The following is a 26,639-nucleotide window of genomic DNA, read 5'->3' as shown; positions in this document are numbered from 1 at the left end:
CAACGGGCATGCACCAAGTGCCGACAGCACCGCCACAACGGTGGAATTTCAAAACAGTGCTTACTTAAAAAACATGCCTTGTATATATAAGAACATAAGAATGAAAGAGACTGCAAGAGAACATAGGGCCTACACTAGGTAGTTTCATGTCCATTACCACCTGTCATCCCCATCCATAAAGTTGTCTAACCATTTCTTAAAACAACCAATAGTTTCAGCACTCACTATATTCTTACTAAGTCTATTCCATTTGTTAACCACCTTATTATTAAACTAGTTCTTGCCTATTTCCTTTTTAAAGCTAAATTTGTCCAATTTAAATCCATTACTGCGAGATCTGCCCTGTTGTCTTAATATGATGACCTAGTTTCCATCACCCTTGGTAAAGCCTTTGATTCACTTGAACACCTCTATTAGAGAACATGGGCCTAAACTAGGTAGTTTCATGTCCATTACCACCTGTCATCCCCATCCATAAAGTTGTCTAACCGTTTCTTAAAACAACCAATAGTTTCAGCACTCACTATATTGTTACTAAGTCTATTCCATTTGTTGACCACCTTATTAGTAAACCAGTTTTTGCCTATTTCCTTCTTAAATCTAAATTTGTCCAATTTAAATCCATTACTGCGAGACCTGCCCTGTTGTCTTAATATGATGACCTAGCTTGAATCACCCTTGTTAAAGCCTTTGATTCACTTGAACACCTCTATTAGATCACCCCACACTCTGTGTCTTTCCAGAGAGTGTAAATTTAGGTGCCTAAGCCTCTCTTCATAAGCTAAATTTTTTAGCCCATGTATCATTTTGGTCATTCTCCTGTCCTAATTCTAGTGAATTGATGTCCTTTTTTATAGGATGGAGACCAAAACTGTACCGCATAGTCAAGGATGGGTCTAATGCTAGATAGAGTTTGATAATTACCTCTGCACTTCAACCGTCTTAGCAATGAAATCTAATGTTCTGTAGCCTTATTCCTGCACTAACACACTGTTTCCTGGATTTAAGGTCAGGACTCATTAGAAACAGTTGTAGTTGATATATAGACTTCCTTATTTTTAACTGATAAATATGCGCTGAATGGCCCTATGGCTCTGGTGATTGGCTAAGAGCCATAAATCTGATAATCCTTCACCACCTCCCTCCCACACTTCCCTCAGCTTCTCCTTGTACTCCTGTTCCTTTTTCTTCTCATTTAAACATTTTACTCGAAACACCTCCCTACCTTCTGTCCTTTCCCTCCTTCTTTACCTATCCTCCACACTCTATTTACCTTCTGCCAAAAAATGATCTGATAGTTCCCCACTCTCTTCCCTTAGAACATTTACATCCAAAACTCTTCCTACTTTCCTTCAGGATACCACTACATAGTCCATTAAAGCCTTATCAACCACCCTTCCATCCACCATCCTCTCCCACATGTACTTATACAGAACTTCCTGCCTAAATACTGTGTTAGCTATCATGAACTCTCTAAACACATCTCCACCATCAACTCTCTGCAAATACCAGCCTCCGGAAACATATTCATAATCATATCACTCACCGCTCCATTAACACACTGAAAGACAACACACTGCTACATGCCAGACCCCCTGATATCCACCCTTCTGAATCCTCTCTCCCACGTAAGGACAGAGTCCACTTGGCCAGACTGCGATGCGGTCACCACCCAGCACTTCTAAGCTACCAGAAGAGGCTGGACGACCGTGTTGTGAACAGCTGCCCAGGATGTAACACTTCACCCCATACCATACAACACATAATGGAAGACTGCATTATACACAATCATGCACGCAAACAACACAACATACACTCTATAAAGGATTTGTGGGAAAACCCAGTTTCGGCTGTGGCCTTCCTTGGGGAGACGGGACTGCTCGGACAGACAGTCTAGGGAACGACAACAACAACAACAACAACTCTCTGCAATGATTTTTACCTGGCACTCCACACTTCCCAACCACTCCACACTTTCCCAATACTACTACATTGATATTTCTCCCAAAACTCAATATGCATTTTTTTTTTAATCCAAAAATACTCCTTTTCCTCTACACTTCTCATTACCAGGCCCATATGCACTTACAAAGACCCACATCTTCCTTCCCAGTTTCACCTTCATCGACATTAACTTTGAAGAAACCTTCCACTCCACCACATGCTTACCTATTTCTTCACTTACTAATATAGCCACCCCTTCCCTCCCTTGTCCTGTCTTCACCCCCAACACCCTCCCCACTATACCCCAAACTCAAACTAACCTCTCCCCATCAAATTAGTTTCACTCAATGCTAACACACACACATACCTGGTTTGTTTATGTAATAGGGAACTATGTTTATCAAGTGACTGAAATTATAGAATAGAGTATTTTCACTTAGTGATCAATACACAAAATGGAAAATGATTAAGAAAGACAAAAATATAGTGAACCAACGAAGAGAAGATTGGATGTAAGCAGAATGGAATTGCCATTAGGTGTCATACCAAAAGAGTTGCATCATAGAGATGCCAAAAATCAAAGGTTAGATAACACTGCTTTTTCAGGGTTTTGTGAAAGTGGAATACTAGGTAAAGGTTTAGAATGGGAGAGGGACTCAAGGTATAGAAATATCCTAAGAAATCAGGAGATTACAGAATAGATAAGATTATAGATCTGAAAACTGAATACAGGGCAATGTATAAAGAAATGAACCAGTTAAAATATCAAAATGCTAAAACCAACAGAGAGCTTAATGATCTAAAAAAGGAATTAAACATAGTCAAAAGTGAGAATGGAAGAATGAAAAATGAAGATACAAACGAAAATGAGGCTTTGAAAAAAGTAAAAGAAAAAATGCAAACAGTGACTGAACAAGTGGGAGAAATAAGAAAAGAAATAGGTCTCCAACAAATAAAAAAATCAATGAAAAGTGGAACAAGAAAATAAAAAATAACTTATAAAGAAATAGTACAGTAACAAGTGGAAGAGAATGCTAAAGAAACAGTTATTAAAGTAATTAAGGAGAAAGAGAATTGGGTCAGAGATATAGTGGATAGAAAAAGTGCATAGTTTATGGTTATTAAAGATACAAACAAAAATGAGACTTTGAAAAAAGAAGTAAAGGAACAAGTACAAGTGGTGACCGAAAAAGTGGGAGAAACAATAAAAGAGACAAATCTCCAAGAAATAAAAAATCAATGAAAAGTAGAACAAAAAAATAAAAAGAATAAATTTTAAAGAAATAGTACAGCAACAAGTGGAAGAGAATGTTAAAGAAACAGTTACTAAAGTAATTAAGGAGAAAGAGAATTGGGTCAGAGATGCAGTGGATATTAAAGAAAAACATAATGTAGCTAGATATCTAAGTGGAAAAGAGAAGAAAGAAATATAAAAAAAATTCTGAGAGATATAAGAGGAGGGGCAAGAAATAAAATGCATAGAATGGGGCTATACACTAAAAAAAATAGACCACTAAAAATTAAACTAAGATCACAAATGATAACGGAAGAAGTACTATCTAAAACGGCAAAGTTGGCAAAAAGTGTAAATTACAAAGATGTATGGATAAAGAAAGAGTGATGAAAAAGAGAAGGAAAAGGCACTAAGAATTGAAGCAAATGAAAAAACAAGATTATTATTATTATTTTTTTTTTTTTTTTTTTTTTTTTTTTTTTTTTTTTTTTTTTTTTTTTTTTTTTTTTTTTTTTAATGAGAGAGAGAGAGAAAGTGTGATCTGGACCTGAGGCTGAGAATATGGAGAAAAAAAAAAAAAAGTAGAAAGGAAAAATGTAAAAATAACGTACACCAACACAGATGGCATGATTTAAGGATTAAATGAATTAAACAACTCTCTGGAAGAAGAGAAACCGTGTACAATGGGAATTGTAGAAACGAAATTAAAAGGCCCACTACCACCTAATACTGTGGGACAAGGTCTATATATATTGGATAAAAATAGAAAGGAGAAACAGGGTGGAGTCATGTTTATGACTAAAAAAGATTTAAAGGTAACAAAGATAACAGAAGGAAATAATAATGTGGAATTGATTATGATAAAAGTTGAAAACAGCGACATGAAAAGTAGAAAATTTGTAGTAATATATGTGCCCCCAAAAACATATTCTTGGACTGAGAGTGACCACTCCAAAATGTTGGAAGACACAAAGCATGCATTAAATGCTATGTACCGAAGTGTAGTGTAGTGGGTGGGCTATGTTTGTGGAGGTTAAGGCAAGTGCTTGTGTGCATCTCATTTCAAGGTGATACTTGACTTTGAGGATTTTTGTTTCATGGTAGAGATGGTCTATAGGTGTTGTATTTGTGCAGCTTGTAATTATCTTTAGGGCTTTGTTCTGTATAGGCTGTAGGGTGTTAGGGTGTGTCTCAGTGAGGTTAGGGGCCCATGTGGGGCTCACATAACTTATCACTGAGTGCATATATTGTTAGTATACTGTAATTGTAGTTTGTTTTGTCTAAATGTTGCACCTGCAAGTAATCTAAGAGCATTAAGTGAAGGTGTTAAGTCTAGTGTGTGTATGTGGTGGGGGTTAGGTAGTGGTTATGTATGAATGATATTTTGACACAGCCCAAAGGGATTTCTCCCCATCTTCAATGTTTCTGCATGACAGGAAGGAGGAGAGGGGAGTTCACTGATTAAATGAAGCAGCCTTGCTGTGGATGTGCTGTGTCTTGCTACATTGCTTCTGACCCAGGACGGTGGGCAACATGCAGGGATAATCCGTCATCTGTGAGGGCCAAGATGGGAAAGAGGGGTGGGTGGATGGGAGTAGAATGGGTGGGAATGGAATTATGTCTTGATTTTGGCTACCTCCCTCGTAAGGGGGTAAGAGCACTTGGCATATGTATGTATTTACCTAGTTGTATTTTGCAGTAGGTGCTAAGATGAGAGGGAGGGTGGAGGGGTGTGGAGTGTATTCAGGGATGGAATGGGTGGGAATGATTTTATGCCTTTTCTTTTTTGGCTACCTCCCTTGTAAGGGGGAAAAAGCCTTGGTATATGTATGTATGTATGTATGTATTTTGCAGGAGGAGACCTATGCTTGTAGTGACCTGCAGTTGTATCTTTCCACATCCAGTTCTTTCTTAAAATCATGTATAGATCAAGGATTTCCATCCCTTTCATAATTCTGTAGATGGTTATCAAATCTCCTCTTTCTCTTCTATGTCCCAGAGTTGATAAGTTTAGTTTGTCCGATCTTTGTTCATATGTCAGCTTGCAAAGTGTTGGTGCCATCTTTGTCATTGCTCTTTTAAATATATATTCTTTCTGGTTTCTTTATGTAAATCTAGTTGTACATCTTGTCTATGTGATGTATTATTTGAATGACATGGATGTATCTTACGCTACATCAGGAATCTAGGGTGTATGTATGTGTGTGTGGTATGAGGGTCTTGTTGACAAAGTGGTGTGGTATGCTTTATTGGCTGTCAGTTGGTGAGAAGTGTGGCTGTGGATTTGGTTGGGGCTGTTTTGAGTGTATGTAGTGAACCATGTGTTGAGTGTGTCGAGGTATGGCTGTAGTATTTCTGTGGCTTTGTCTGTGTTAAGATGTGTGCATATAATTGTTATGTCATCTATGTAAGAAGAGATTTGCATTTCTGGGGTGTGGCATATGGATATATCATGCATGTATAGAGTGTAGGGGATAGGATGGATCCTTGAGGTACTCTGTACCTAAAGTTTTGTGATGTGTGATGATTGGACATTGTATGACACATAAGCATTTCTACCTGCCAAATAATTGGCCAGCCATCTTTTGGTATTATTGTGCATGTCTGTGTTGTATATTTTGTTCGTGAGATTGTGTTGACAGATGACATCAAAAGCCTTACTAATATCTAGTGTTATGAATAGTGTTCTGTAATTACCTAGTTGTATTTTGCGGGAAGGGGAGCTAGCTCGTGGTGTCCCGCCTTTGTATCTCACAGTGTCTAGTTTGCTTTTAAACTCATGAATGATTTTTGCACATACTATTTCTTTGTCCAGTTTGTTCCAAGTGTCCACTACTCTATGTGGAAAACTGTTTTCCTTCAGTTCTCTTCTATAGCTATGTTTTTTTATTTTCTTTCTATGTCCTCTTGTGTTTCTCTTGTCCCAGTTTAGTAAGTCCCCTCTATCGAGTATCTCTATGCCTTTCATGATTCTCTAGATGGTCAATAGGTCACCTCTCTCTTTGGTCCAGCGTTGGTAACTCCAGTTTAGCCAATCTCTCCTCACATGATAGGTTTGCAAGTGCAGATGCCATTTTTGTTGCTGCTCTCTGGATTCTTTCTATTTTCTTTATATTCTTTTTGGTACTGGGTGACCACAATGTCGCTGCATTTTCTAGTCTAGGCCTTATCAATGTAACCAATATTTTTTTTATCATGTCTTCGTCCAAATATGTAAATGCCTCTTTTATTGATCTTAGCAAGTTGTATGCCTCCCTGACAATTTTGTTAATCTGTTTGTCATAGGACAAGTCGTTTGTGATAATTACCCCCAAATCTTTTTCGGATCCTTCCTTCTTTACCTCCTTGGTTCCAATTGTATATTTTTCTGATATTCTGTTTTTGCTTTTTCCAAACTCCATTATGCTACACTTCTTAGTATTAAAGTCCACTTCCCATTTCTGACTCCAGTTCCATACCTTCTTCAGGTAAGAAGAGATTTGCATTTCTGGGGTGTGGCATATGGATATATCATGCATGTATAGAGTGTAGGGGATAGGATGGATCTTTGAGGTACTCTGTACCTAAAGTTTTGTGATGTGCGATGATTGGACATTGTATGACACATAAGCATTTCTACCTGCCAAATAATTGGCCAGCCATCTTTTGGTATTATTGTGCATGTTTTTTTACCTAGTTGTACCTAGTTGTAATATACGGGAGGGGAGCTATGCTCGTGGTGACCCGTCTTTGTATCTCTCCGCATCAAGTTTTATCTTAAAATCTTGTATAGTGTTAGCACATACTGTTTTGTTGTCTAATTTGTTCCATGTATTTATCGCTCTGTGTGGGAAACTGTTCCTTTTCAAGTTTTTTCTATAACTATCCTTTTTCAATTTTTTTCCGTGTCCTCTTGTTTTACCGTTTTCCCACACTAATAGGTCATTCCTGTCTAAAACTTCCATTCCTTTCATTATTCTGTAGATAGTTAGCAAATCTCCTCTTTCTCTTCTTTGTTCCAGAGTTGGTAGGTTCAATTTGGATAGTCTTTGCTCATATGTTAGTTCGGCAAGTGTCGGTGCTAGTTTGGTTGTCGCTCTTTGTAATCTTTCTAGTTTCTTAATATTCTTTTTGGTACTGGGTGTCCAAAGTGATGCTGCGTACTCAAGTTTTGGTCTTATTAGTGTAGTTAGTATTTTCCTTATCATTTCTTCGTCCATATAAGTAAATGCCACTTTGATTGCTCTCAATAAGTTGTAGGTTTCTCCGAACATCTTATTTATATGCTTATCTGGTTTCATGTCCTTTCCAATCATCACTCCAAGATCTTTTTCATATATTTTTTTTTTCTTCCCCAATTCTGTAATCTTTTGATATTCTGTTTCTACTCTTTCCAAATTCCATCATACTGCATTTCTTAATATTGAATTTTACTTCCCGCTTTTGAGTCCAATTCCATATTGTGTCCAGATCTTGTTGCAATGAGTTGCAGTCCGCTTCCGTTTTTACCTTCTTAAGTAATTTTGCATCATCTGCAAAAAAAATTATATAGCACTCCATGCCTTCATTCATGTCATTAATGTATACAGCGAACATGATCAGGGCCAGTACCGATCTTTGCGGACACCGCTTTTTACTTCTACCCAGTTGGAGAATTTTTCTCTAATTACAACTCTCATTTTCCTCCCAATCAGGAAGTCTTTCATCCATTCCAATAATTTTCCTCTGATGCCACCTTTTGACTCTATCTTATTTATTAGTTTCATATGAGGTACCTTATCGAATGCCTTTTGCAGGTCCAGAAAAGCACAGTCTGCCCATCCATCTCTTTCTTGTATTATGTCTACTAATCTTGAGTAAAAGCAGATCAGATTTGTTGTACAGGATCTCCCTTGTCTAAATCCAAATTGATTTGGGTTCAGTATAGATTTTTCTTCCAGGTATTTAACCCATCTGTTTTTTATCACACTTTCACAAATTTTTGCTATTGTGCTTGTTAGTGAGACTGGTCTGTACTTAGATGGATCTTCCTTATCACCTCCCTTATAAATTGGTACAATGTTTGCTTTTTTCCAGTCCAATGGTACTTTTCCTTCTTTAAGTGAGGATTTAATTATATCATATATTTTGTCAGTTAATTCTTCCATGCATTCTTTCAGTATCCAGTTTGCTATTCCGTCTGGGCCATGTGATTTTCTGACATCCAGGGTTTTAATTTGATCATTGATTTCTTTTTGTGTTACATTTATTTCTTTCATTGCTGGGGATAATTCTCTCTCTCTAACTTCACTGTTAGGCAAGTTTTCTATTGTGAATACTGATCTGAAGTGGTTGTTCATTATTTCAGCCATTTCCAGTTCTTCTGTAAATTACTTTTTATCTTGGCGCAGTTTTTCTATTTCTTGTTTGTTTTTCAGTTTTCCATTTACATATTTGTAAAATAGTTTGGGTTCTTTACATTTGTCTATTATCTTTTTTTCATAATTTCTCTTTTCATCTCTGCGTATTTTTACATATTCGTTTCTTAATTTGATGTACGTTTGCCATTTGCTTTGTTTCTTATCTCTTTTCCATTTTTTCCAAGCTTTGTCTCTTTTTTCCTTTGCTTCACTACATCTTTAGTTGTACCATTTTCCATTTTTTGTTGTACAAATTTGTTCACTCCTTCATTATAAATTTCTTTTAGTATGTTCCATTTTTCTTCTATCCCTGTATCTTCGTTTTGGAATTTTCCCAGTTTGCATTGCGAAAGAATATTTTAAGTTTCTCAAAGTGTCGTATATTTTGTTCCTGAGATTGTGTTGGCAGATGACATCAAAAGCCTTACTAATATCTAGTGTTATAAATAGTGTTCTGTGTGGGGGCTTATTTGAATTGATGCCTTTGAAAACTCTTTATGTAAGATCTATCAGAAGTGTTTGTGGAGTGTAGTGGTCTAAAACAGTATTGTGATTTGGCAAGGGGGATATATGGTGTGACGGAATGCTGTTCCCTAGACTGCTTGGCCGAGCAGTCCCATGGTATGATGAATTGCAGTAAGAGGTTTTCTGTTACTTTGGAAGGGTGCAGAGAAATGTGATGCTGGAACTGTTGGCTTTTTGTTAGGTTTGGGAATTGTAATGGTTTTACCATGCTTCCATACATGGTGTTGTGTGAATAACTGTGGTCCAAGTTGTTTTAGATGGATGGTACTAATGTTGTCAGGACCACAAGCAAATGAATGGTTGAGGTTATGGGTGATAAGCTTTTTATGGCTGTCTATGTAGGGTGCATAGTCTGGACTTATGAGGAAGTCTTTCTTACATCAGATGATGTGTCAGTCATCAGAGTGAAAGATAAGATGGCTTGTCTATGCAAAGTGATTTATGAGAATTTTTGCTTGATGTGTTTGAGGGTAAGTTGACTTGTGGTTATTGCTGTTGAGTGTCTTGTACAATTTTTTTGTATTTGTTTTGTGATGTGTGTTGACAAATGTTTGCCAATTTAGTGTTTTTTGTTCATGTATTTTATTGTTAATCTCAATGTTAAGTGCTTGTATTTGGTCTTATGTTCTGACTAGGATAGGTGTTGGGGGTGGTGTGAGGGTGTTTTTGTGAGTGTTGTAATTTTCTATCTTATATGATGGCAGTGTGTATGTTGTGTTGTTTGAGAAAGTGTTCAAGTTTGTGTATTTTTACATGTTGATGTCATCAATGTTTAATTGTAAGATGTTGATGTGTGTTCTGCATGTGTTGTAGGTTGCTGTATGGGGTTGGGGCATGGGTGGGGGAGGATTAGGATCAGGGGTAGGAGGAGGAGGAGGAGGAGGAGGAGAAGGGATTGTGGATGAGGGGAGGGTGGGACCATTGGCAAAGGTGCAGGATGAGGGTGGGGATGTGAGGGTGAGGTTATGGGTGGGTATGAGAAACAGGTCCAAGTGTTTGTATAAATGGTTTATGACAGCAAGTGTCATGCAAGTGAGGTGGGTCCAGTTTTTGTATAAATTACATTGAATAAGCCCTTTGTCTTGAATGCTTGAGGTGATTGGTTTGGAGCATGTCAGACAAATGTAATTTGTGATGGGCACAAGGATGCTCTCTACATATTATGGCCAATAGGAAGAAAGGAGGGATGATCACCAGAGAATCACTCCTTGGTGTTGGAAAAACGTGAAGGTGTATTTTTGAGGAAGGGTTATGGTACTTGCCCCTGGTAAACAAAGCTGCTCCCAGGGGGTGACTGTTTGGCCCCCAGTTCTTTCCATGCTGGGGATTGATGGAGAAATCATGGGTCGAGTCCTCCATAAAATGAAGGAATGGGTATCATTACTTTTTTCTAACATTAGTATTAGTTGCTTAGAGTTTTGTATGAATAATGAGAAGATGCTTGGGGGGCCAGCATAGGGCATCTGTTAACATAATTTTGCTTCCAGGAACTGGGGCTATTGTGAGGTCTGTGGAAACTGCTGCTGAGCGCAAAGCAGTGGTAGTAGGTAAACCAAGCCCTTTGATGTATGAAGTCATTAGCAAAGAGAACAATTTGGATCCAAAGCGAACGATCATGATTGGAGATAGGTGGGTTTCATCTGTAATAGAACTTGTTTATTACTGTACTATTATTTTGTCTACCTCCCTTATGAGGGAGAAGAACCCCTTGGCATATATAGATAGTATATTACTATATGAAACATACTGAAATTATGTCATACCAAATGGATGTATTGATTTGACGTAGCCATCCCCCCCCCCTCTTTATAGGGATCAGAGGACCATGTTTATACTAATGCCAAAAATTAAAATTACAGAGGCAACACAGATATCTTGTTTGGCAGGAATTGTGGATTGACTACCCTCTTGGTACTGAGTGGAGTGACAGCTCTAGAGGATGTTAAATCTTGGGTGGCTAGTGATGACAGTGAGAAGCATTCTCTTCTTTCGGACTACTACCTACCAACTTTAGGAAATATACTAGACTTAGTGAAATAAAAATTGAAGTTGGACATTGGAAGCTTGTTTTTCTTTGAAAAAGAAATTTCAACAAGTTTCTTCCTTTTTATTTTTTAGTCATTTTAGAACTGCAGTGTGAAGTGGGCCAGTTCCACAAGTTTTAATTTTGCTTTGGAGTTACATGAAATAGTGCAAAATTGATCTTGCTTACTCCCACTCCAGTGATCTTATTGTGATCATTATTTAATGTTATATTATTATTGTAGAATTTTAAGATACTTTAGATGCTAGTATTGGTTAATTAGTATACTATATGTATTAAATGAGTACATGTATAATTATATCAGAATTGGTTTATTTTGATATTGTAGTGATTGGTTTACCTCGCAAGGTTATTTAAAGTACGTAGTGCTTGGTCCACAATTTTCTTAAAAGAGAAGCTTTCAGTTTTTGGAAGGCATTGGACTAAAAGAATCTGCCTTATTGGGAAGATAATTTGGATTGTAATAAATGATGCCACCCCAAAAAAAAATGGTCATGGTAATAATTGCCTGAGTTTCACTAAATAGGAACTTGTAACCCCACAGTAGCTAGCAACAATCTTTGGACCCTTCTGTAGATCTCTCCAGAAAGAAATGCTGGACTGTGTTGTGTGTTGTAATAGTATGGGTCCCTTTCTATGTTGGGAGGAGGAAGGGAGCAGTTGGCAGTTGTCAGCTCTTCTTATGCATAAAAGTGGAGAAAAGATAGTTGAAGCTAATAGAAAGAGCTTGGGCCTGAGTCAGAGTTCCTCAGGGCTGTGCCTCCAGATTGAAATGGGGCTTTGAAGACTAGTGGCAGGGAGAGGATTCTCTCATGATGTGCTTTTCCCTAGATCAATATGTGCAGGCTCCCATCATCAGTCCAACTTTAGGTCTTTATGACCTTAATTGGTAAATATGATGGTGTAAAGTGGGCACAGGGGGCATGTGCTTCCCCTTTCTGAATAAGTGTACATTTGCTTTTATTGAAAATTACAAATACCTTGTATATACATTTTAAATACCCAGAATTTTCTTTATTTCTATTGTCAGCAGTCTAGATGGAAATGACATGCCGTCCCACAAAGGAAACTGCTCATCTTGCCTAGACCCAGAACAGTAAGACTCAAGTTCATAATGTTCAATGTTGCTGTGTCAGTCATCAACTGGTCTTTGCTGCTGGTATTCAGAGGTTTGGTTATATACATTGTCATACCCTAAGCTCTGTTTTTGAGTTGTTACATCAAAGTTTAAATTAGACTTTGAGTAGTTCCTGCAATCCAGAGTCTCAGAGAAGTATTGCCTCTTATAGATACGTCCACTACGCCAGGATAAAGAAAGAAGATATACAAAATCACTAAAGTATTTACTAACACAACTAATGAGAATATCTCTTACTTACAAAGTACCGTGATGTGCAGAGGGCGGACGCGGAGAGCGGCGTGGGTGCCTGCACCCCCGATTTATACTCCAGCCGCACAACACAGGTGCCACTGCCCAAGTGCCAACTTATCTCAATATACATATTCCTATCCCTATCTACCCAACTCCACACATTCATTACTTCCTTTATTTATGCATGAAGAGGGTTCACAATAATTCCCTAGCTTATACCTTATTCTACAAGTCGATGAGGTAGAAAAGGAGGGGAGGCGCTACTTCGCCCTCTTCTTCTTGATTAATGTGCCCTTTGACCTCAGCTGGCGGGCGGCGTCTGTTTCGTACCACTCCGCCGCTTGCCCACGAGCGCTTTCGCACGCGTTCTAGGTCAACGGTCCTAGCGGACAAGGAGTCATTGTTCCACCGGGCCCCTTCGGTACAGGCCCAACACTTTCGCACACATTAATCACCGCGTAGCACTGCCGTACACAAAGAGTCCATTGTTCATTCCCCCCCATAGGGCTATGGTGGTCGAGAGAGGGGACGCCGTCTTCACAACCGTCGGACCTACGCCGCTCCATATTTGGTCCGTGTTATAGGTCACATCGAGGGGTTGCACAACACAGTGTAGTCATGCTCAAGGAATGAATGTCACATCACTGGTATGGACGCGGTGTGACGTGACAACATTTTGACTTTTGTCTTATGTTATTTTGAGCTTAATTTAAAGAACAAGAAAAATTAATTCGAAGCAGAGAGGAGTTATGGGAAAAAAAGTGGTTAGATAGGGGACAATGAGTGCTGAAGTGTTTTCGGCATCTGGAAAGAATGAACAAGGAAGGACTAACTAAGAAAGGATGGAAAGTAGAAACAAATGGAAGAAGTTTCAGAGGAAGACCAAGAATGAGATGGACAGGACAAAAGGGACTTTGGATGGATGTGGAATGTCAGGCAAGGAAGGGAGTGACTAGAGGGAGATGCAGGGATCCCATCTTCTAGAGTGCTGGTGGTTATTGCAGAGATATCTAGTTCCTCCTTCCCCATATGGACAAATAACAGTGTAGGCTTGAAGTAATTGTCATTGATTACTTATTTCTTTTAGACATTTGTAATTTATTTTATTTTTCAAGATTGTGCCCGCAAATGAAATCCATGCCCGTGCCTCTGGATAAATAAATACTACAGATTTATGAATACATGACAAATAAAGTATATTAACAAGACTATTGTAGCTCTATTCTTTGGTTTATACCTGCATTCTGCTATTTGCTATTCATGATTCATATGTCCACAGTGGCAGCTCCTTTCTGCCACGACCTGGGTGTAGCATTCCACATTTTTGCTTCTTGCTGGGTTCCTGGCAAGTTGTGTAGTGGTGATGCACTTCCCCTACTGCCAAAGTATAGCATCAGTCTCATTTATACCATCCACTCACTCAGAGTGCTTACCATTTTCAGTGTTAGTGCTGCCTCTATTTGCTGTTATTTGTAATTAATTCAAGAAATTCCTGAGTGAATAAAAGTAGGTAAATGGAGGGTTTAAAGGTACATTTCAAAACATGCATATTTATTATAATGTGGTCACTGATTAAAATCACCAGGCTGCAGCTATGATATATAGTCTGAATCACAGAGGATTTGATAAACAAGATAAGCTTAAAACTTCAATTGCTGAGGCATACCATGACAGAAATTAAATTGCATGGTAGCAGCCATGACTGCCCCCAAATTGTGAAGGACACTGTATATCAATATACATTCCCCCTTACAAGGGAGGTAGCCAAAAAACAAAGGCATAAAAACCACTCCCACCCATTCCATCCCTAACTTACTCCATTCCCATCCACCCCCTCCCTCCCTCTTATCTTGGCACCTCCTAGATGACAGGTCATCCCTACATCTTGCCCACTGCCCTGGGTCAGAAGGAGTGTCGACACAGCATATCCACAGCAACACCACTTCATTAAATCTGTCCCCTCATACAGGAAAGGAGAAAAAAGGGAGAAATCCCTTTGGGCTGTGTCAAGTTATTTCTCATACATACTCCCTCACCCACCCACTCCACCTCATGCATCATCCATACACAACCATTCTCCACTCACCCCCATCTTCTGTCCTCTCCCGTCCTCCATTAACAGACATTCCCCTCTTTCCCAATGCCCCTTTTACCCCATCCATCCATCTCACCCTAGGTCGCCCCCTCATGTTCACTCCTTCCAACTCTGCCTTCCACACCTCTTTCACTAATCTTTCTTCACTCATTCTTTCCACGTGTCCAAACTATCCCTATACTCTTTCATTAACCCTATCTCCCAACTTCCTTTCCACCCCTATTCTCCTAACCTCATTTCTCACTCTATCCAGCCTAGTAACCCATATCATACTTCTCAGGCACCTCAACTCAAACACATTCAAACTCCTATTATGTTCCATGTTTCTGCCCCGTACAGTGCTTTCAGCACAATCACTCCTTTGACATGAGACTGAGGAAATGGTACATCAGAATGGGCAAACCAAAGACAGAAAGAAAAAAATTGAAAGTGGCCTATACCAACAACGATGGATTAATTTCAGGACTGAATGAACTTAATGATTACCTGCTAGAAGAAAAACCAGACATAATGGGAATTGTGGAGACTAAACTATGGGGGTGTAATACCACCCATCAATGTTGGACATGGACTATACAATTACTGGATTAAAAACAGAGACAAGAAACAGGGAGGAGGAATCATGTTCTTGGCCAAGAAAAACTTGAATGTGACAAAAATTGTGGAGGGCAAAGGTAATGTAGAACTGATGATAAAAGTCAAAGACAAGAACATGAAAAGTAGAAAGTTTGTGGTGACTTATGTGCCCCCAAGAATGAACGCTTGGAAAGAGAACGAGCATACGGAAATGCTAGAAGATATGAGGTAATCATTAAATGAGATACTAATGGGCAGGTGTTATCAGGTAATTATGGGGGACTTCAATTGCAAAGAAATTTGTTGGGAGAACATGATAGTGAGAGGAGAAGACTTGTGGGGTAATGTACTACTGGACATGACCGTGGAATATACAATGACTCAGTGGGTCAGTGAAAACACCAGATACAGAAATGACGAGGACCCGTCGAAACTAGATTTAATATTTACAACATAACCTGAAATTGTAGATAAAATCCAATACAAGACACCAATTGGAAAGAGTGACCATATACTCATCGAGACTGAACTAAGGAAGAAATATACATGGAGAGAAATGAAAAGCATAGGAAAGAAAGATTGATGTACAACAAAATGGACTTTGGAAAACTGAAGAAATTCTTCCAGAATGCAAACTGGAAAATTTTTTACATGGAAGAGACAAAAGTGGGAGAGAAATGTGATATCTTGATGGATAATTACAATGAAGGGGTGAATAGGCACGTACCAAGACAGAAGCTAGAGAGAGTGTACATTAAATGCTGGTCCAACAAAAGATGCAGTGAGGGAAAAGATAGAAGGGACAGAGCTTGGAAAAGATGGAGAAAAGATAAAAAACCTGGAAAATGGCAAGTATATATAAATTATAGAAATGATTATGTTAAAGTAAGAAGAGAGGAAAAAAGGAACCATGAAAAGTATATTATAGATAAATGCAAAGAGCAACCCAAGCTATTCTATCAATACATGAATGGTAAACTTAAAAACAAACAGGAAATGGTGAAACTACGCCAAGGGAATATAGAATACACAGAAGAATTAGAAATGGCCGAAGTCATGAATAATCACTTCAAATCTATTTTCACTAGAGAGAAAGCATAATATTGGGACAAAGGAAATGAAAGGCAATCTACCCCCCATGAGCGAGATAATAATAACACAAAAAGAAATAATGGAACGTCTATCAAACCTTGACGTCAGGAAATCACATGGCCCAGATGGAATTGCAAATCGGATTCTAAAAGAATGCAAAGAAGAACTAACGGACAAAATACATAACATAATAAGTTGCTCACTTAACCCCTTGAGTACCGGATGTGTGTTTTGTGACACCTGCGTGTCACAGCTGAGTACACCTGCCAGGAACTGAGCGTGCTCCCTGTGACACGTACGTGTCACAGTTATAAGCTGTGTGTATTGAGGGCTCTCAAGGCCTTGGTTTCTGTGTTATTTCAACCCACGTGGTGGCAAGTGTCTGTGTTTACAAACATAAGGCTCCAGCCATTTGTGGGACAGTTTGAAATGTTTGTTTATGTAAGGTTGACGGGTCAGTAACGAAGGGATTAAAGAAGGAAAAATACCAAAAGACCGGAAAAATGCAAACATTGTATCAATATATAAAGGAGGAAACAAGGAAGAACCAACTACTGGCCAATCTCACTAACAAGCACTGTAGCCAAAATTTGTGAGAAAGAGAATAAATGGGTAAAACACTTGGTAGACAATAATATAATAAACCCAAGACAATTTGGGTTCAGACAAGGAAGATCATGTACCACAAACTTAATATGTTTCTACTCAAGATTAATATACATAGTGCAAGAAAGAAATGGATGGGCTGATTGTGCCTTCCTTGACTTTTAAAAAGCTTTTGACAAAGTACCACACAAAAAAAAAACAAAAAAAAACTGGAACATACAGGGAGGATACAAGGGAACCTACTAAAATGGATGGAGGATTTCCTGATTGGTAGAAAGATGAGAGTAGTACTCAGAGAAAAATATTCGGGTTGGAAAGAGGTGATCAGTGGAGTACCACAAGGATCTGTATTGGCCCCAATAACGTTTGCTATTTATGTGAATGACATGGATGATGTGAAATGTTACATGAGCTTCTTTGCAGATGATGCCAAACTGTTAAGGAAAGTAAAAACTGATAAGGATTGCAAATCACTGCAGGAAGACCCAAATAAGGTATGGAACTGGAATCAGAAATGGGAAGTGGACTTCAATATTAATAAGTATAGCATAATGGAGTTTGGAAAAAGCAAAAATAGAATATCAGGACAATATAAAATTGGAACTAAGGAGGTAAAGAAGGAGAAATCCCAAAAAGATTTGGGTGTAATCATCTCAAACGACTTGTCCTATGATAAACAGATAAACAAAATTGTTGGAGAATCCTACAACTTGCTAAGATCAATAAAAGGACATACATATACCAAAGGCTTTTTCCCCCTACACGGGGGGTAGCCAAAAAGAAAAAGGCATAGAAACCACTCCCACCCATTCCATTTTCTATAAAAGTGGCATTTACATATTTGGATGAAGAAATGGTTGAAAAAAAAGTATATATTGGTCACACTAATAAGGCCTAGACTATGCAGCGACATTGTGGTCACCCAGTACCAAAAAGAATAAAAAGAAAATAGAAAGAATCCAGAAAGTAGCCACAAAAATGGCACCTGCACTTGCAAACTATATGAGGAGAGATTGGTTAAACTGGAGTTACCGATGCTGGAGCAAAGAAGAGAGGTAACCTACTGACCATCTACAGAATCATGAAGGGCACAGAAATACTCGATAGAGAGGACTTGTTAAACTGGGACAAGAGAAACACAAGAGGACATGGAAAGAAAATAAAAAAACATAGCTACAGAAGAGATCTGAAGAAAAACAGTTTCCACTTAGAGTGGTGGACACTGAACAAACTGGACAAAAAAAATAGTCTATGCAAAAACCATTCATGAATTTAAGAGCAAACTAGACAATGCAAGATACAAAGGCGGGACACCACAAGCGTAACTCTCCTTCCCGCAAAATACAACTAGGTAAATACAATCTCCTCATAACATTCATTCCCAAATGTCTATTTCTCATTACACTTTTTAAGCCTCCAAGGCCTTTACTCACTTTTCTCAATATACATTCTACCTCCACCACTCCTTTTCCCATCACATTCACACCTAGTCTCTCTCCCTTAACCCCTTACCAGGCAAGGATGAGTAAACTCATCTTCACCCTAGTTTTCTTTTTCAGAGTGCGACAAGTAAACTCATCCAGACAATGTTTCAAAAACAGGAATAGACGAGTGTACCCGTTGAATTAGGGCCTTTCTCAGCCATCAACAAGTGTATTCAGTAAATTATACGTCTGGTAGCTGTTTTTCTTCCGCCTCGGGATGCATTTATTAGTGATAAGGTATCACTCAAAGGAAGCAGACTCATCACTTTTGAGCACATCCACTCTTTTATATATATATATATATATATATAATTCTTTTCCCCCACCACAGGGAATTCCCCCAATCAGAAAGAGAATACTCAGAGAAATGGTACAGGACAGCAACAAGGGGTTGGGGGACAGCATAACGGAGGGACAGTCGTAGTATAAAAGTGTCATCATTTCTCTATGAACAGAATTTCTTCTATCATAGACAAAATGATGTGTGGCTCTGGTCCGTAGGGGCGCCCCATATAGACCCTAAAGTATCGACTGCATGCTACTTTGCCACAATAACAAGCAGCCAAAATACCCCACTTGGATCGTAAGAGGCGAGAAGAAAGGGACGGGGAGAGGGACTAGGCATCCTTCTCCCTGTAGCCCCAAGGGGCAATATCCTAAAAAGCAAAGGAAAGGCATAAGGGGTGCTGGAGGGCCTCGGGCCAGCACCCTAAGGTTTGGGTCTTTTAATGTGCGTGGATGTGGTACAGATGAGAGTAAAAGGGAAGAGATAGGTAGTATGTTTGTGAGAAGAAAGTTGGATGTGTTGGCTTTGAGTTTAACTAAGTTGAAAGGGAAGGGTGAGTGTAAGTTTGGGAGGATATCAGGAGTGAAGAGAGGGAGAGGGAGGGAAGGGGTGGCTATTCTAGTAAGTGAGGAGATAGGTAAAGGGGTAGTGGAGTGGAAGGAGGTTTCCTCAAGGATAATGTGGATGAAGGTGAAACTGGGAAAGGAGATGTGGGTCTTTGTAAGTGCATATGTGCCGGGCAGTGAGAAGAGCATGGAAGAAAGGGAGGCCTTTTGGATAGATTTAAATGAGTGCATAGAGGGTTTAGGAAGAAATGTCAATGTAATAGTACTGGGAGACCTTAATGCTAGGGTGGGAAATGGTCCAATCGATGGAGTGGTTGGGAAGTGTGGAGTTCCAGGAAAGAATCGTAGTGGAGAGTTGATGGTGGAAATGTGTCTAGAAAGAGAGTTGATGATAACAAATACAGTGTTTCGGAAGAAAGTCAAGCATAAGTACACATGGGAGAGGGTGGTGGAGGGAAGGGTGGTAGATAGAGCGCTAATGGATTATGTAGTGGTAAATAGGATTATGATAGGAAGAGTTAAGGACGTACATGTGCTAAGGGGAGAGGGTGGGGGAATATCAGATCATTTTTTGGTGGAAGGTAAGCTGAGAGTGGAGGATAGATGGAGAAGGAGGAAAGGGACAAAAGGTAGGGAGGTTCTTAGAGTGAACTCCTTGAATGAAAAGGAGAAGGAGTACGAAAAGAAGCTGAAGGAGGAGTGGGAGGGAGTAAAGGATAGAGCAGAGATGGGTGTGGAGGAGGAATGGGGATGGTTCAAGGAGGGAGTCCTAAAGTGTGCAAGGATGGTGTGTGGAACAAGAAGGACAGGGGGAAATAGAAGAAAGGGTAGTGAATGGTGGGATGAGGAAACAAAGAAGGTTGTAGAAGAGAAGAAGCGAGCATTCACAGATTGGTTACAAAAGAGGACAGGGGAGTCATATGAGACGTACAAAGAAAAGAAAAGAGAAGTAAAGCAAAAGGTAAAGGAGGCAAAGAGGAGAGCAGATGTGAAATGGGGTAGGAGTATGACAGAAAATTTTGAAAGTAATAAAAAGATGTTTTGGAAAGAAATTAAGAGAGGAAGAGGAGGCGAATCAAGTAGGGAAGAAAAGGTAAAAGGTACAGATGGAGAGTTGAAAATGGAAGAGATGGCAGTGAGGGGAAGATGGGCAGAATATTTTAGGGAGTTGCTGAATGTGAAGGAGGATAGGGAAGGAAAGATAGCTGCAGTGGGAAATGCGAAGAAAATGAGAGTGATGAGTGAGGAGAATGGAGGAGAAATAAGGAAGGATGAGGTGAAGGCAGTTGTAAAGATGATGAAAGCAGGTAAGGCACCTGGTCTGGATGGATGTCATGCAGAATGTCTGAAAAAGGGAGGTTCAGTGATGGTGGACTGGTTGGTGAGGTTATTTAATGTTTGCTGGAGAGAGGGTAGAGTACCGGAGGACTGGAGTAGTGCCTGTATAGTTCCTCTTTACAAGGGAAAAGGGGACAAATGTGAATGCAGTAATTTCAGAGGGATTAGCCTGTTGAGTGTAGTAGGGAAGGCGTATGGGAGGATCTTAATTGAGAGGATTAGGAGAGGAACAGAAGGAGTAATTGGTGAGGAACAGTGTGGATTTAGGACGGGTAGAGGTTGTGTAGATCAGATCTTTGTGGTAAGACAGATATGTGAGAAAGCTATAGGAAAGGGGAAGGATGTTTTTTGGGCTTTTATGGATCTGGAAAAGGCTTATGATAGGGTAGACAGAAAGGCACTGTGGGAGGTTATGCAGATTTATGGGATAGGAGGAAAGCTTTTGGGAGCTGTCAAGAGTTTTTATGAGAGTAGTAGAGCATGTGTTAGGATTAGAAATGGAGAGAGTGAGTGGTTCGAGGTAAAGGTGGGACTTCGTCAAGGATGCGTTATGTCGCCCTGGCTGTTCAACTTATACATGGATGGGGTGGTGCGAGAGGTGAATGCTAGGGTAGTGAGTCAGGGATTGGAGATGGTTAAAGAAAATGGAGAAAAGTGGGAGGTGAGCCAGCTGTTGTTTGCGGACGACACTGCGCTTGTGGCAGGGTCAGAGGAGGGATTGAGGAAGCTGGTGGCAGAGTTTGGGAGAGTATGTGATAGAGGAAAGCTAAAGATAAATGTGGGTAAAAGTAAGGTGATGAGATGTACAAGGGGTGAAAGTGGCAGTAGACTGGAAGTGAACATTAAGGGAGAGCGACTGGAGGAAGTGGATAGTTTTAGATACTTGGGTGCAAGTGTAGCAGGAAAAGGTGGAGTGAAGGTGGAGGTAGAATGTAGATTGAGAGAAGCGAGTAAATGCCTTGGTGGTTTAAAGAGTGTAATGAGGAATAGACATTTGGGAATGGATGCGAAGAGGAGACTGTATGAAGGAGTGATTGTGCCAACAGCACTGTATGGGGCAGAAACGTGGAACATAAGAGAAGAAGAGAGAAGGAGTTTGAATGTGTTTGAGATGAGGTGTCTGAGAAGTATGGTGGGGGTTACTAGGCTAGATAGAGTGAGAAATGAGGAGGTGAGGAGGAGATCAGGGGTGACAAAGGATTTGGGAGATAGAGTTGATGAAAGAATATTAGGATGGTTTGGACACATGGAAAGAATGAGTGAAGAAAGACTAGTAAAAGAGGTATGGAAGGCAGATGTGGAGGGAGTGAACATGAGGGGACGTCCTAGGATGAGGTGGATGGATGGGGTGAAGGGGGCTTTGGGGAAGAGGGGAATGTCTGTTGAGGAAGGAAGGGAGAGGACGGAAGACAGAGGTGAGTGGAGAATGGTTGTATATGGATGATGTGACTGCATGAGGAGGAATGGGTGGGGGGTGGGGTAGTATGTGTGAGTAAATTTTGATGCAGCCCGAAGGGATTTCTCCCCGTCCTCGCCTTATATGCAAAGGGGGACGGAGAGGGGGGGTCGCCGATTAAATGAAGCGGCCTTGCTGTGGATGTACTGTGTCTTGCGACACTGCTTCTGACCCAGGGCGGTGGGCAGGGTGCAGCGATGACCCGTCATCCAGGAGGTGCTCAGATGAGAGGAAGGGTGGGAGGGGTGTGGAGTGTATTTAGGGATGAAATGGGTGGGAGTGTTTTTATGCCTCCCTTTTTGGCTACCTCCCTTGGAAGGGGGAAAAGGCCTTGGTATATGTATGTATGTATATATATATATATATATGCGAGAAGCAGAGGGGAAAACACACAAATAGAACGAGAGTTTATTCTTCAACTAGTTTTGCACTATGGTGCTTCTTCACCATAGTGCAAAACTAGTTAAAGAATAAACTCTCGTTCTATTTGTGTGTTTTCCCCTCTGCCTCTCTCACAACCTGTCAAGATGTCGTCATATATATATATATATATATATATATATATATATATATATAAGTATATATATATATATTTATATATATAATGCCCAGATGTCAATGTCAGAAGATGAGAATGAATATGAAGCTTGGATACATCAGATGAGAGTGTAAATTCATCTGATGATGGCTATTCTCTCTCAAGTGAGGAGGATGATGATGCATGACATTGGTGTTGACATGTGTCGGAATAAAACATGCTTCCTCCACCACCACTCTTCCCATTCACTGGAAATCCTGGATTATCAATTGTAAAATAAAAAATGAAAAAGTAAAATAAGTGTAATTTCCTTTTACTTTTTATTCTAAAGATGGGAAAAAGGCAATACTGTAAGTAAAAAAGGGTAAGACGAGTTGTCTCGTTTTTTTTTTTTGCTAGAAATAATTTCAAAATTAAATTTCAAGTGAAATATTGGTAAAAGAAAAAGATAAAAGTTATTTCCATAATCAGCATGAAAAATATTAAAAAGAAAAAAAAAATTGTCTTAAAATGAAACTTTCCAAAAAAAGTTTATGGGTATGGGGCTAATACTTCCAGTCAGCTACCACCTTCTCCCTTTGTACATCTCATCACCTTACTTTTACCCACATTTATCTTCAACTTCTTTTGCAACCTTCCCAAACTCTGTCACTAACTTCCTCAGCCCTTCCTCTGATCCTGCTACAAGTAGTGTCGTCAGCAAACAACTGGCTTATTTCCCACTTTTCACCATTTTCTTTAACCATCTCCAATCCCTGACCCATTACCCTTGCACACCACCCCATCCATGTATAAATTGAACAGCCAGGATGACATAACACATCCATGATGAAGTCCCACCTTTACCTCAAACCACTCTCTCCATTTCTAATCCTAACACAAGCTTTACTACTCTCATAAGAACTCCTGACTGCTCTTAAAAGCTTTCCTCCTATGCCATATATCTGCAATAACTCCCGCAGTGCTTTCCTGTCTACCCTGTCATAAGCCTTTTTCAGATCCACAAAAGCCCAAAAAACATCCTTACCTTTTCCTATAGCTTTCTCACATGTCTGTCTTACCACAAAAATCTGATCTACACAACCCCTACCTGTCCTAAACCCACACTGCTCCTCACTAGTTACTCCCTGTTCCTCTCCTAATCCTCTCAATCAAGACCCTCCCGTAAGCCTTCCCAACTACACGTAACAAGCTGATCCCTCTGAAACAGTGTTTCTCAACCTGGGTTCAATCGAACCCCAGGTGAGTCAGTTTCCGGGGCGGTTTGGTTCACCCTTGGGTTCACCCCACTCGTATGAGCAATCCTTTTCGAGGATGGTAGACATAAAAACGAAGAAAAGGAACAGACTTTGTTGTGAAAATTATATGAGAGTGGCACTTGCCAAGGTGAAGCCATGCATTTCTGAAATTGTCTCTTGAGAGGCAGCAAAAGTCACATTGATTTGCAGTAAATATTCATTATGTTTTTGTTTTATGTGAAATATATGTTTTGTTGGTTTTGTTCTTTGAACACAGTGATTTCATGTGCAAATGATCCATGGTACAGTTTGTGCACTAATACAGTATATAGTTCCTATGTTTTGAATTTGAAGGAAAAAAAAAAACACATTTTATTTTTCCAACTACGAAGGGTTCCATGAATGCATGTATGAAACTTGAGGGGTTCAGTGCCTCCAACAAGGTTAAGGGGGTACGCGACACCTGGGGGGGTGAATTTGGTCAAGATATGGCATTTTTCAAAACTGTGTTCAAAATGTTCGTATACCACTTAGAAATAAATCCCGACAAATAATTTTCCAGCCGCGCGCAATTTAAAGGTCCTGGGTGAGGATTAAAGGGACAGATTTAAAGGCGCAACCCACACTAGAAGGAGGCGTGCCACTTAGGACCTTCAGGCGCAGCGAATAACGTTGAAATTTGATTGAATTTACACTCGCCCAGTGTATCAACGGCCAATACGATTGTGGAGGGGAAGGGAGGAAGGTGGAGGGAGAATATTTCGCCAACTTTGTGCGAAACTAAGCGTTAGTTACCGGCTAGCTCTGAAAAGGGAAGTACGCATGTCTCATGAGCTCTCATTGCAATCTATTACTTTAGCTAGTACATATTACTCTTTAGTACAGTCATCATGGGTAGCAAAAAGAACAAAAGAACATCACAATGACAAAAAACAGCAGTTAAAGATGGCAAGCAGTCAAAGACGACTAAAGATCTCACCACCTCTCACTCCACCACCGCCCTCACCTGCACCTCTGTGATGGTGACAGAGGTAAAGGACAACATTAGACTAAACAATTCAAAGAGGAAGATTAAATCCAAAGAAGAAAGCAAGAGGAAAAAGATCAAGGCTATACAGGAAGAAGAAAGAAGAAGGGACATCATATGATGCTGGAGGGGGTGCCCTACCAACATAGATTGGCGAGGGGAATCTGATGAGGAAAGAGAAGGCGCCCACTACTGGAAAATAAACCTCTTTCCAATGATTTAGATACCCTGAAGACCCCCAGCAGAGAGGTTTCATATGAAGAAACCGCCAAAGGTGCAAAAAAGCAAATTATATGTTGTCGTCTGTGCGTCGTCACTACTGTGATATACTTATACTTTAGTTTTTCAGTATTTAAAGTACTTATAATTAAAATATGTTGATAATTTTTACTGTACTTACTTATTATATAATAAGAATTAAGCCATGAAAAAATCAGTCAAATTGGTGAAACTATAAGCAAGTTACAGATATATTCATATTTCAAGTTGCCATATCTCCGTTCGATATTTTTCTACTTTTTTTTAATCATAAAAAATCTAATATACATTAGATTTAGATGAAACTTACAGGGAATATTACTTTTAGTAACTGCTAGGGCCGATCATTCGAATATTTTGAATAGGATGAAAGAGTTTGGAGTAATAATGGAAACAAAGGCAAATTTTTTTTATTTTTCACGATTTTTGCCAGCCATTAAAATTGAAATGCCTGTATGCAAAAGTATAAAGGAAATTGTTCAATTACTCAATGACCGGCCCTAGGTGTGCCTACTGACTAATCATAGCCAAAATATAAAACAAATTGGTCCACGTATTATGGTGCTGTGCACTTTTAAATGACGCTACTGGTATACGTACATGTGTACATGTGTACATGTGTACATACATCATTCTGCTTCACCTAAAATGTAGGCAATATGGATACCTATTTACCTGAGAAGTTTCAGCTCTTTACTCTAAATATTTTAGAAAATGACCTCCAGGTGTCGCGTACCCCCTTAAGAACCACTGCTCTGAAACTGCTACACTCACACTTGTCCCCTTTACCCTTGTAAAGTGGAAGTATTCAAGCACTCCTCCAGTCCTCCAGCACTCTACCCTCTCTTAAACAAACATTAAATAACCTCACCAGCCAGTCCACCATCAATGTACCCTCTTTTTCCAGACATTCTGCATAGCAACCATCCAACCCAGGTACCTTACCTGCTCTCATTATCTTAACTGCCTTCACTTCATCTTTCCTCATTTCTCTATTTTCCTCACTCATCACGGTCATTTTCTTAGCACTTCCTACTGCAACTACCTTTCCCTCACTATCCTCCTTCATGGTTAGTAACTCCCTAAAATATTCTGCCCATCTTCCTCTTACTGTCTTCTCCATCTGCACCTTTTACCTTTTCTTCTCTACTTGATTCACCTTCCTCTCCATTTCCAAAACATTTTTTTTATTACTTTCAAAATTTTTGTCATACTCTTACCCCATTTCACATCTGCTCTCCTCTTTGCCTCCATTATCTTATGCTATACTTCTTTTTCTTTGTACCTCTCATATGAATCCCTCATACTATTTCGTAATCAATCTGTGAAAGCTTGCTTCTCTTCTATAACCTTGATTCCTCATCCCACCACTCACTACCCTTCCTTCTATTTCCTCCCATCCTCCTTGTTCCACACACCATCATTGCACACCTTGTGACTCACTCCTTGAACCATCCCCATTCCTTCACTCCTAGTTCTACTCTATCCTTCACTCTTGTACTCCTCATCTTTATCATTTAAGCTGTTCACTCTAAGCACCCTACCTTCTGTCCTTTTCCTCTTTCTCCATCTATCCTTCACT

The 26,639-nt window shown here is 39.6% G+C and overlaps 2 protein-coding genes across 10 annotated transcripts in view; both read left to right on the top strand.

The window, feature by feature from the left end:
* The window catches only part of LOC143019504 (glycerol-3-phosphate phosphatase), an 80,973-nt gene extending 67,265 nt beyond the window's left edge, over window positions 1-13,708 (top strand). For all 9 annotated transcript variants that reach the window (XM_076175171.1, XM_076175167.1, XM_076175172.1 and 6 more), the window contains 2 exons: window positions 10,569-10,710; window positions 10,941-13,708. In XM_076175171.1, coding sequence (XP_076031286.1) covers window positions 10,569-10,710; window positions 10,941-11,121 — 323 coding nt within the window. In that variant the 3' untranslated portion in view covers window positions 11,122-13,708. The remainder of the gene's footprint in view (window positions 1-10,568; window positions 10,711-10,940) is intronic.
* Window positions 13,709-13,869: 161 nt separating this feature from the next.
* Window positions 13,870-26,639, top strand: part of LOC143019503 (uncharacterized) — a 26,507-nt gene continuing 13,737 nt past the window's right edge. Inside the window, exon 1 of the mRNA XM_076175163.1 lies at window positions 13,870-21,711. Within this exon, the coding sequence (XP_076031278.1) occupies window positions 18,886-21,711 (2,826 nt within the window). The 5' untranslated portion in view covers window positions 13,870-18,885. The remainder of the gene's footprint in view (window positions 21,712-26,639) is intronic.

Source organism: Oratosquilla oratoria, chromosome 37, assembly GCF_046742065.1.
Source record: "Oratosquilla oratoria isolate Oo_2021 chromosome 37, ASM4674206v1, whole genome shotgun sequence".
Taxonomy (NCBI): domain Eukaryota; kingdom Metazoa; phylum Arthropoda; class Malacostraca; order Stomatopoda; family Squillidae; genus Oratosquilla; species Oratosquilla oratoria.
This window is presented reverse-complemented; position numbering and strand designations above follow the sequence as displayed.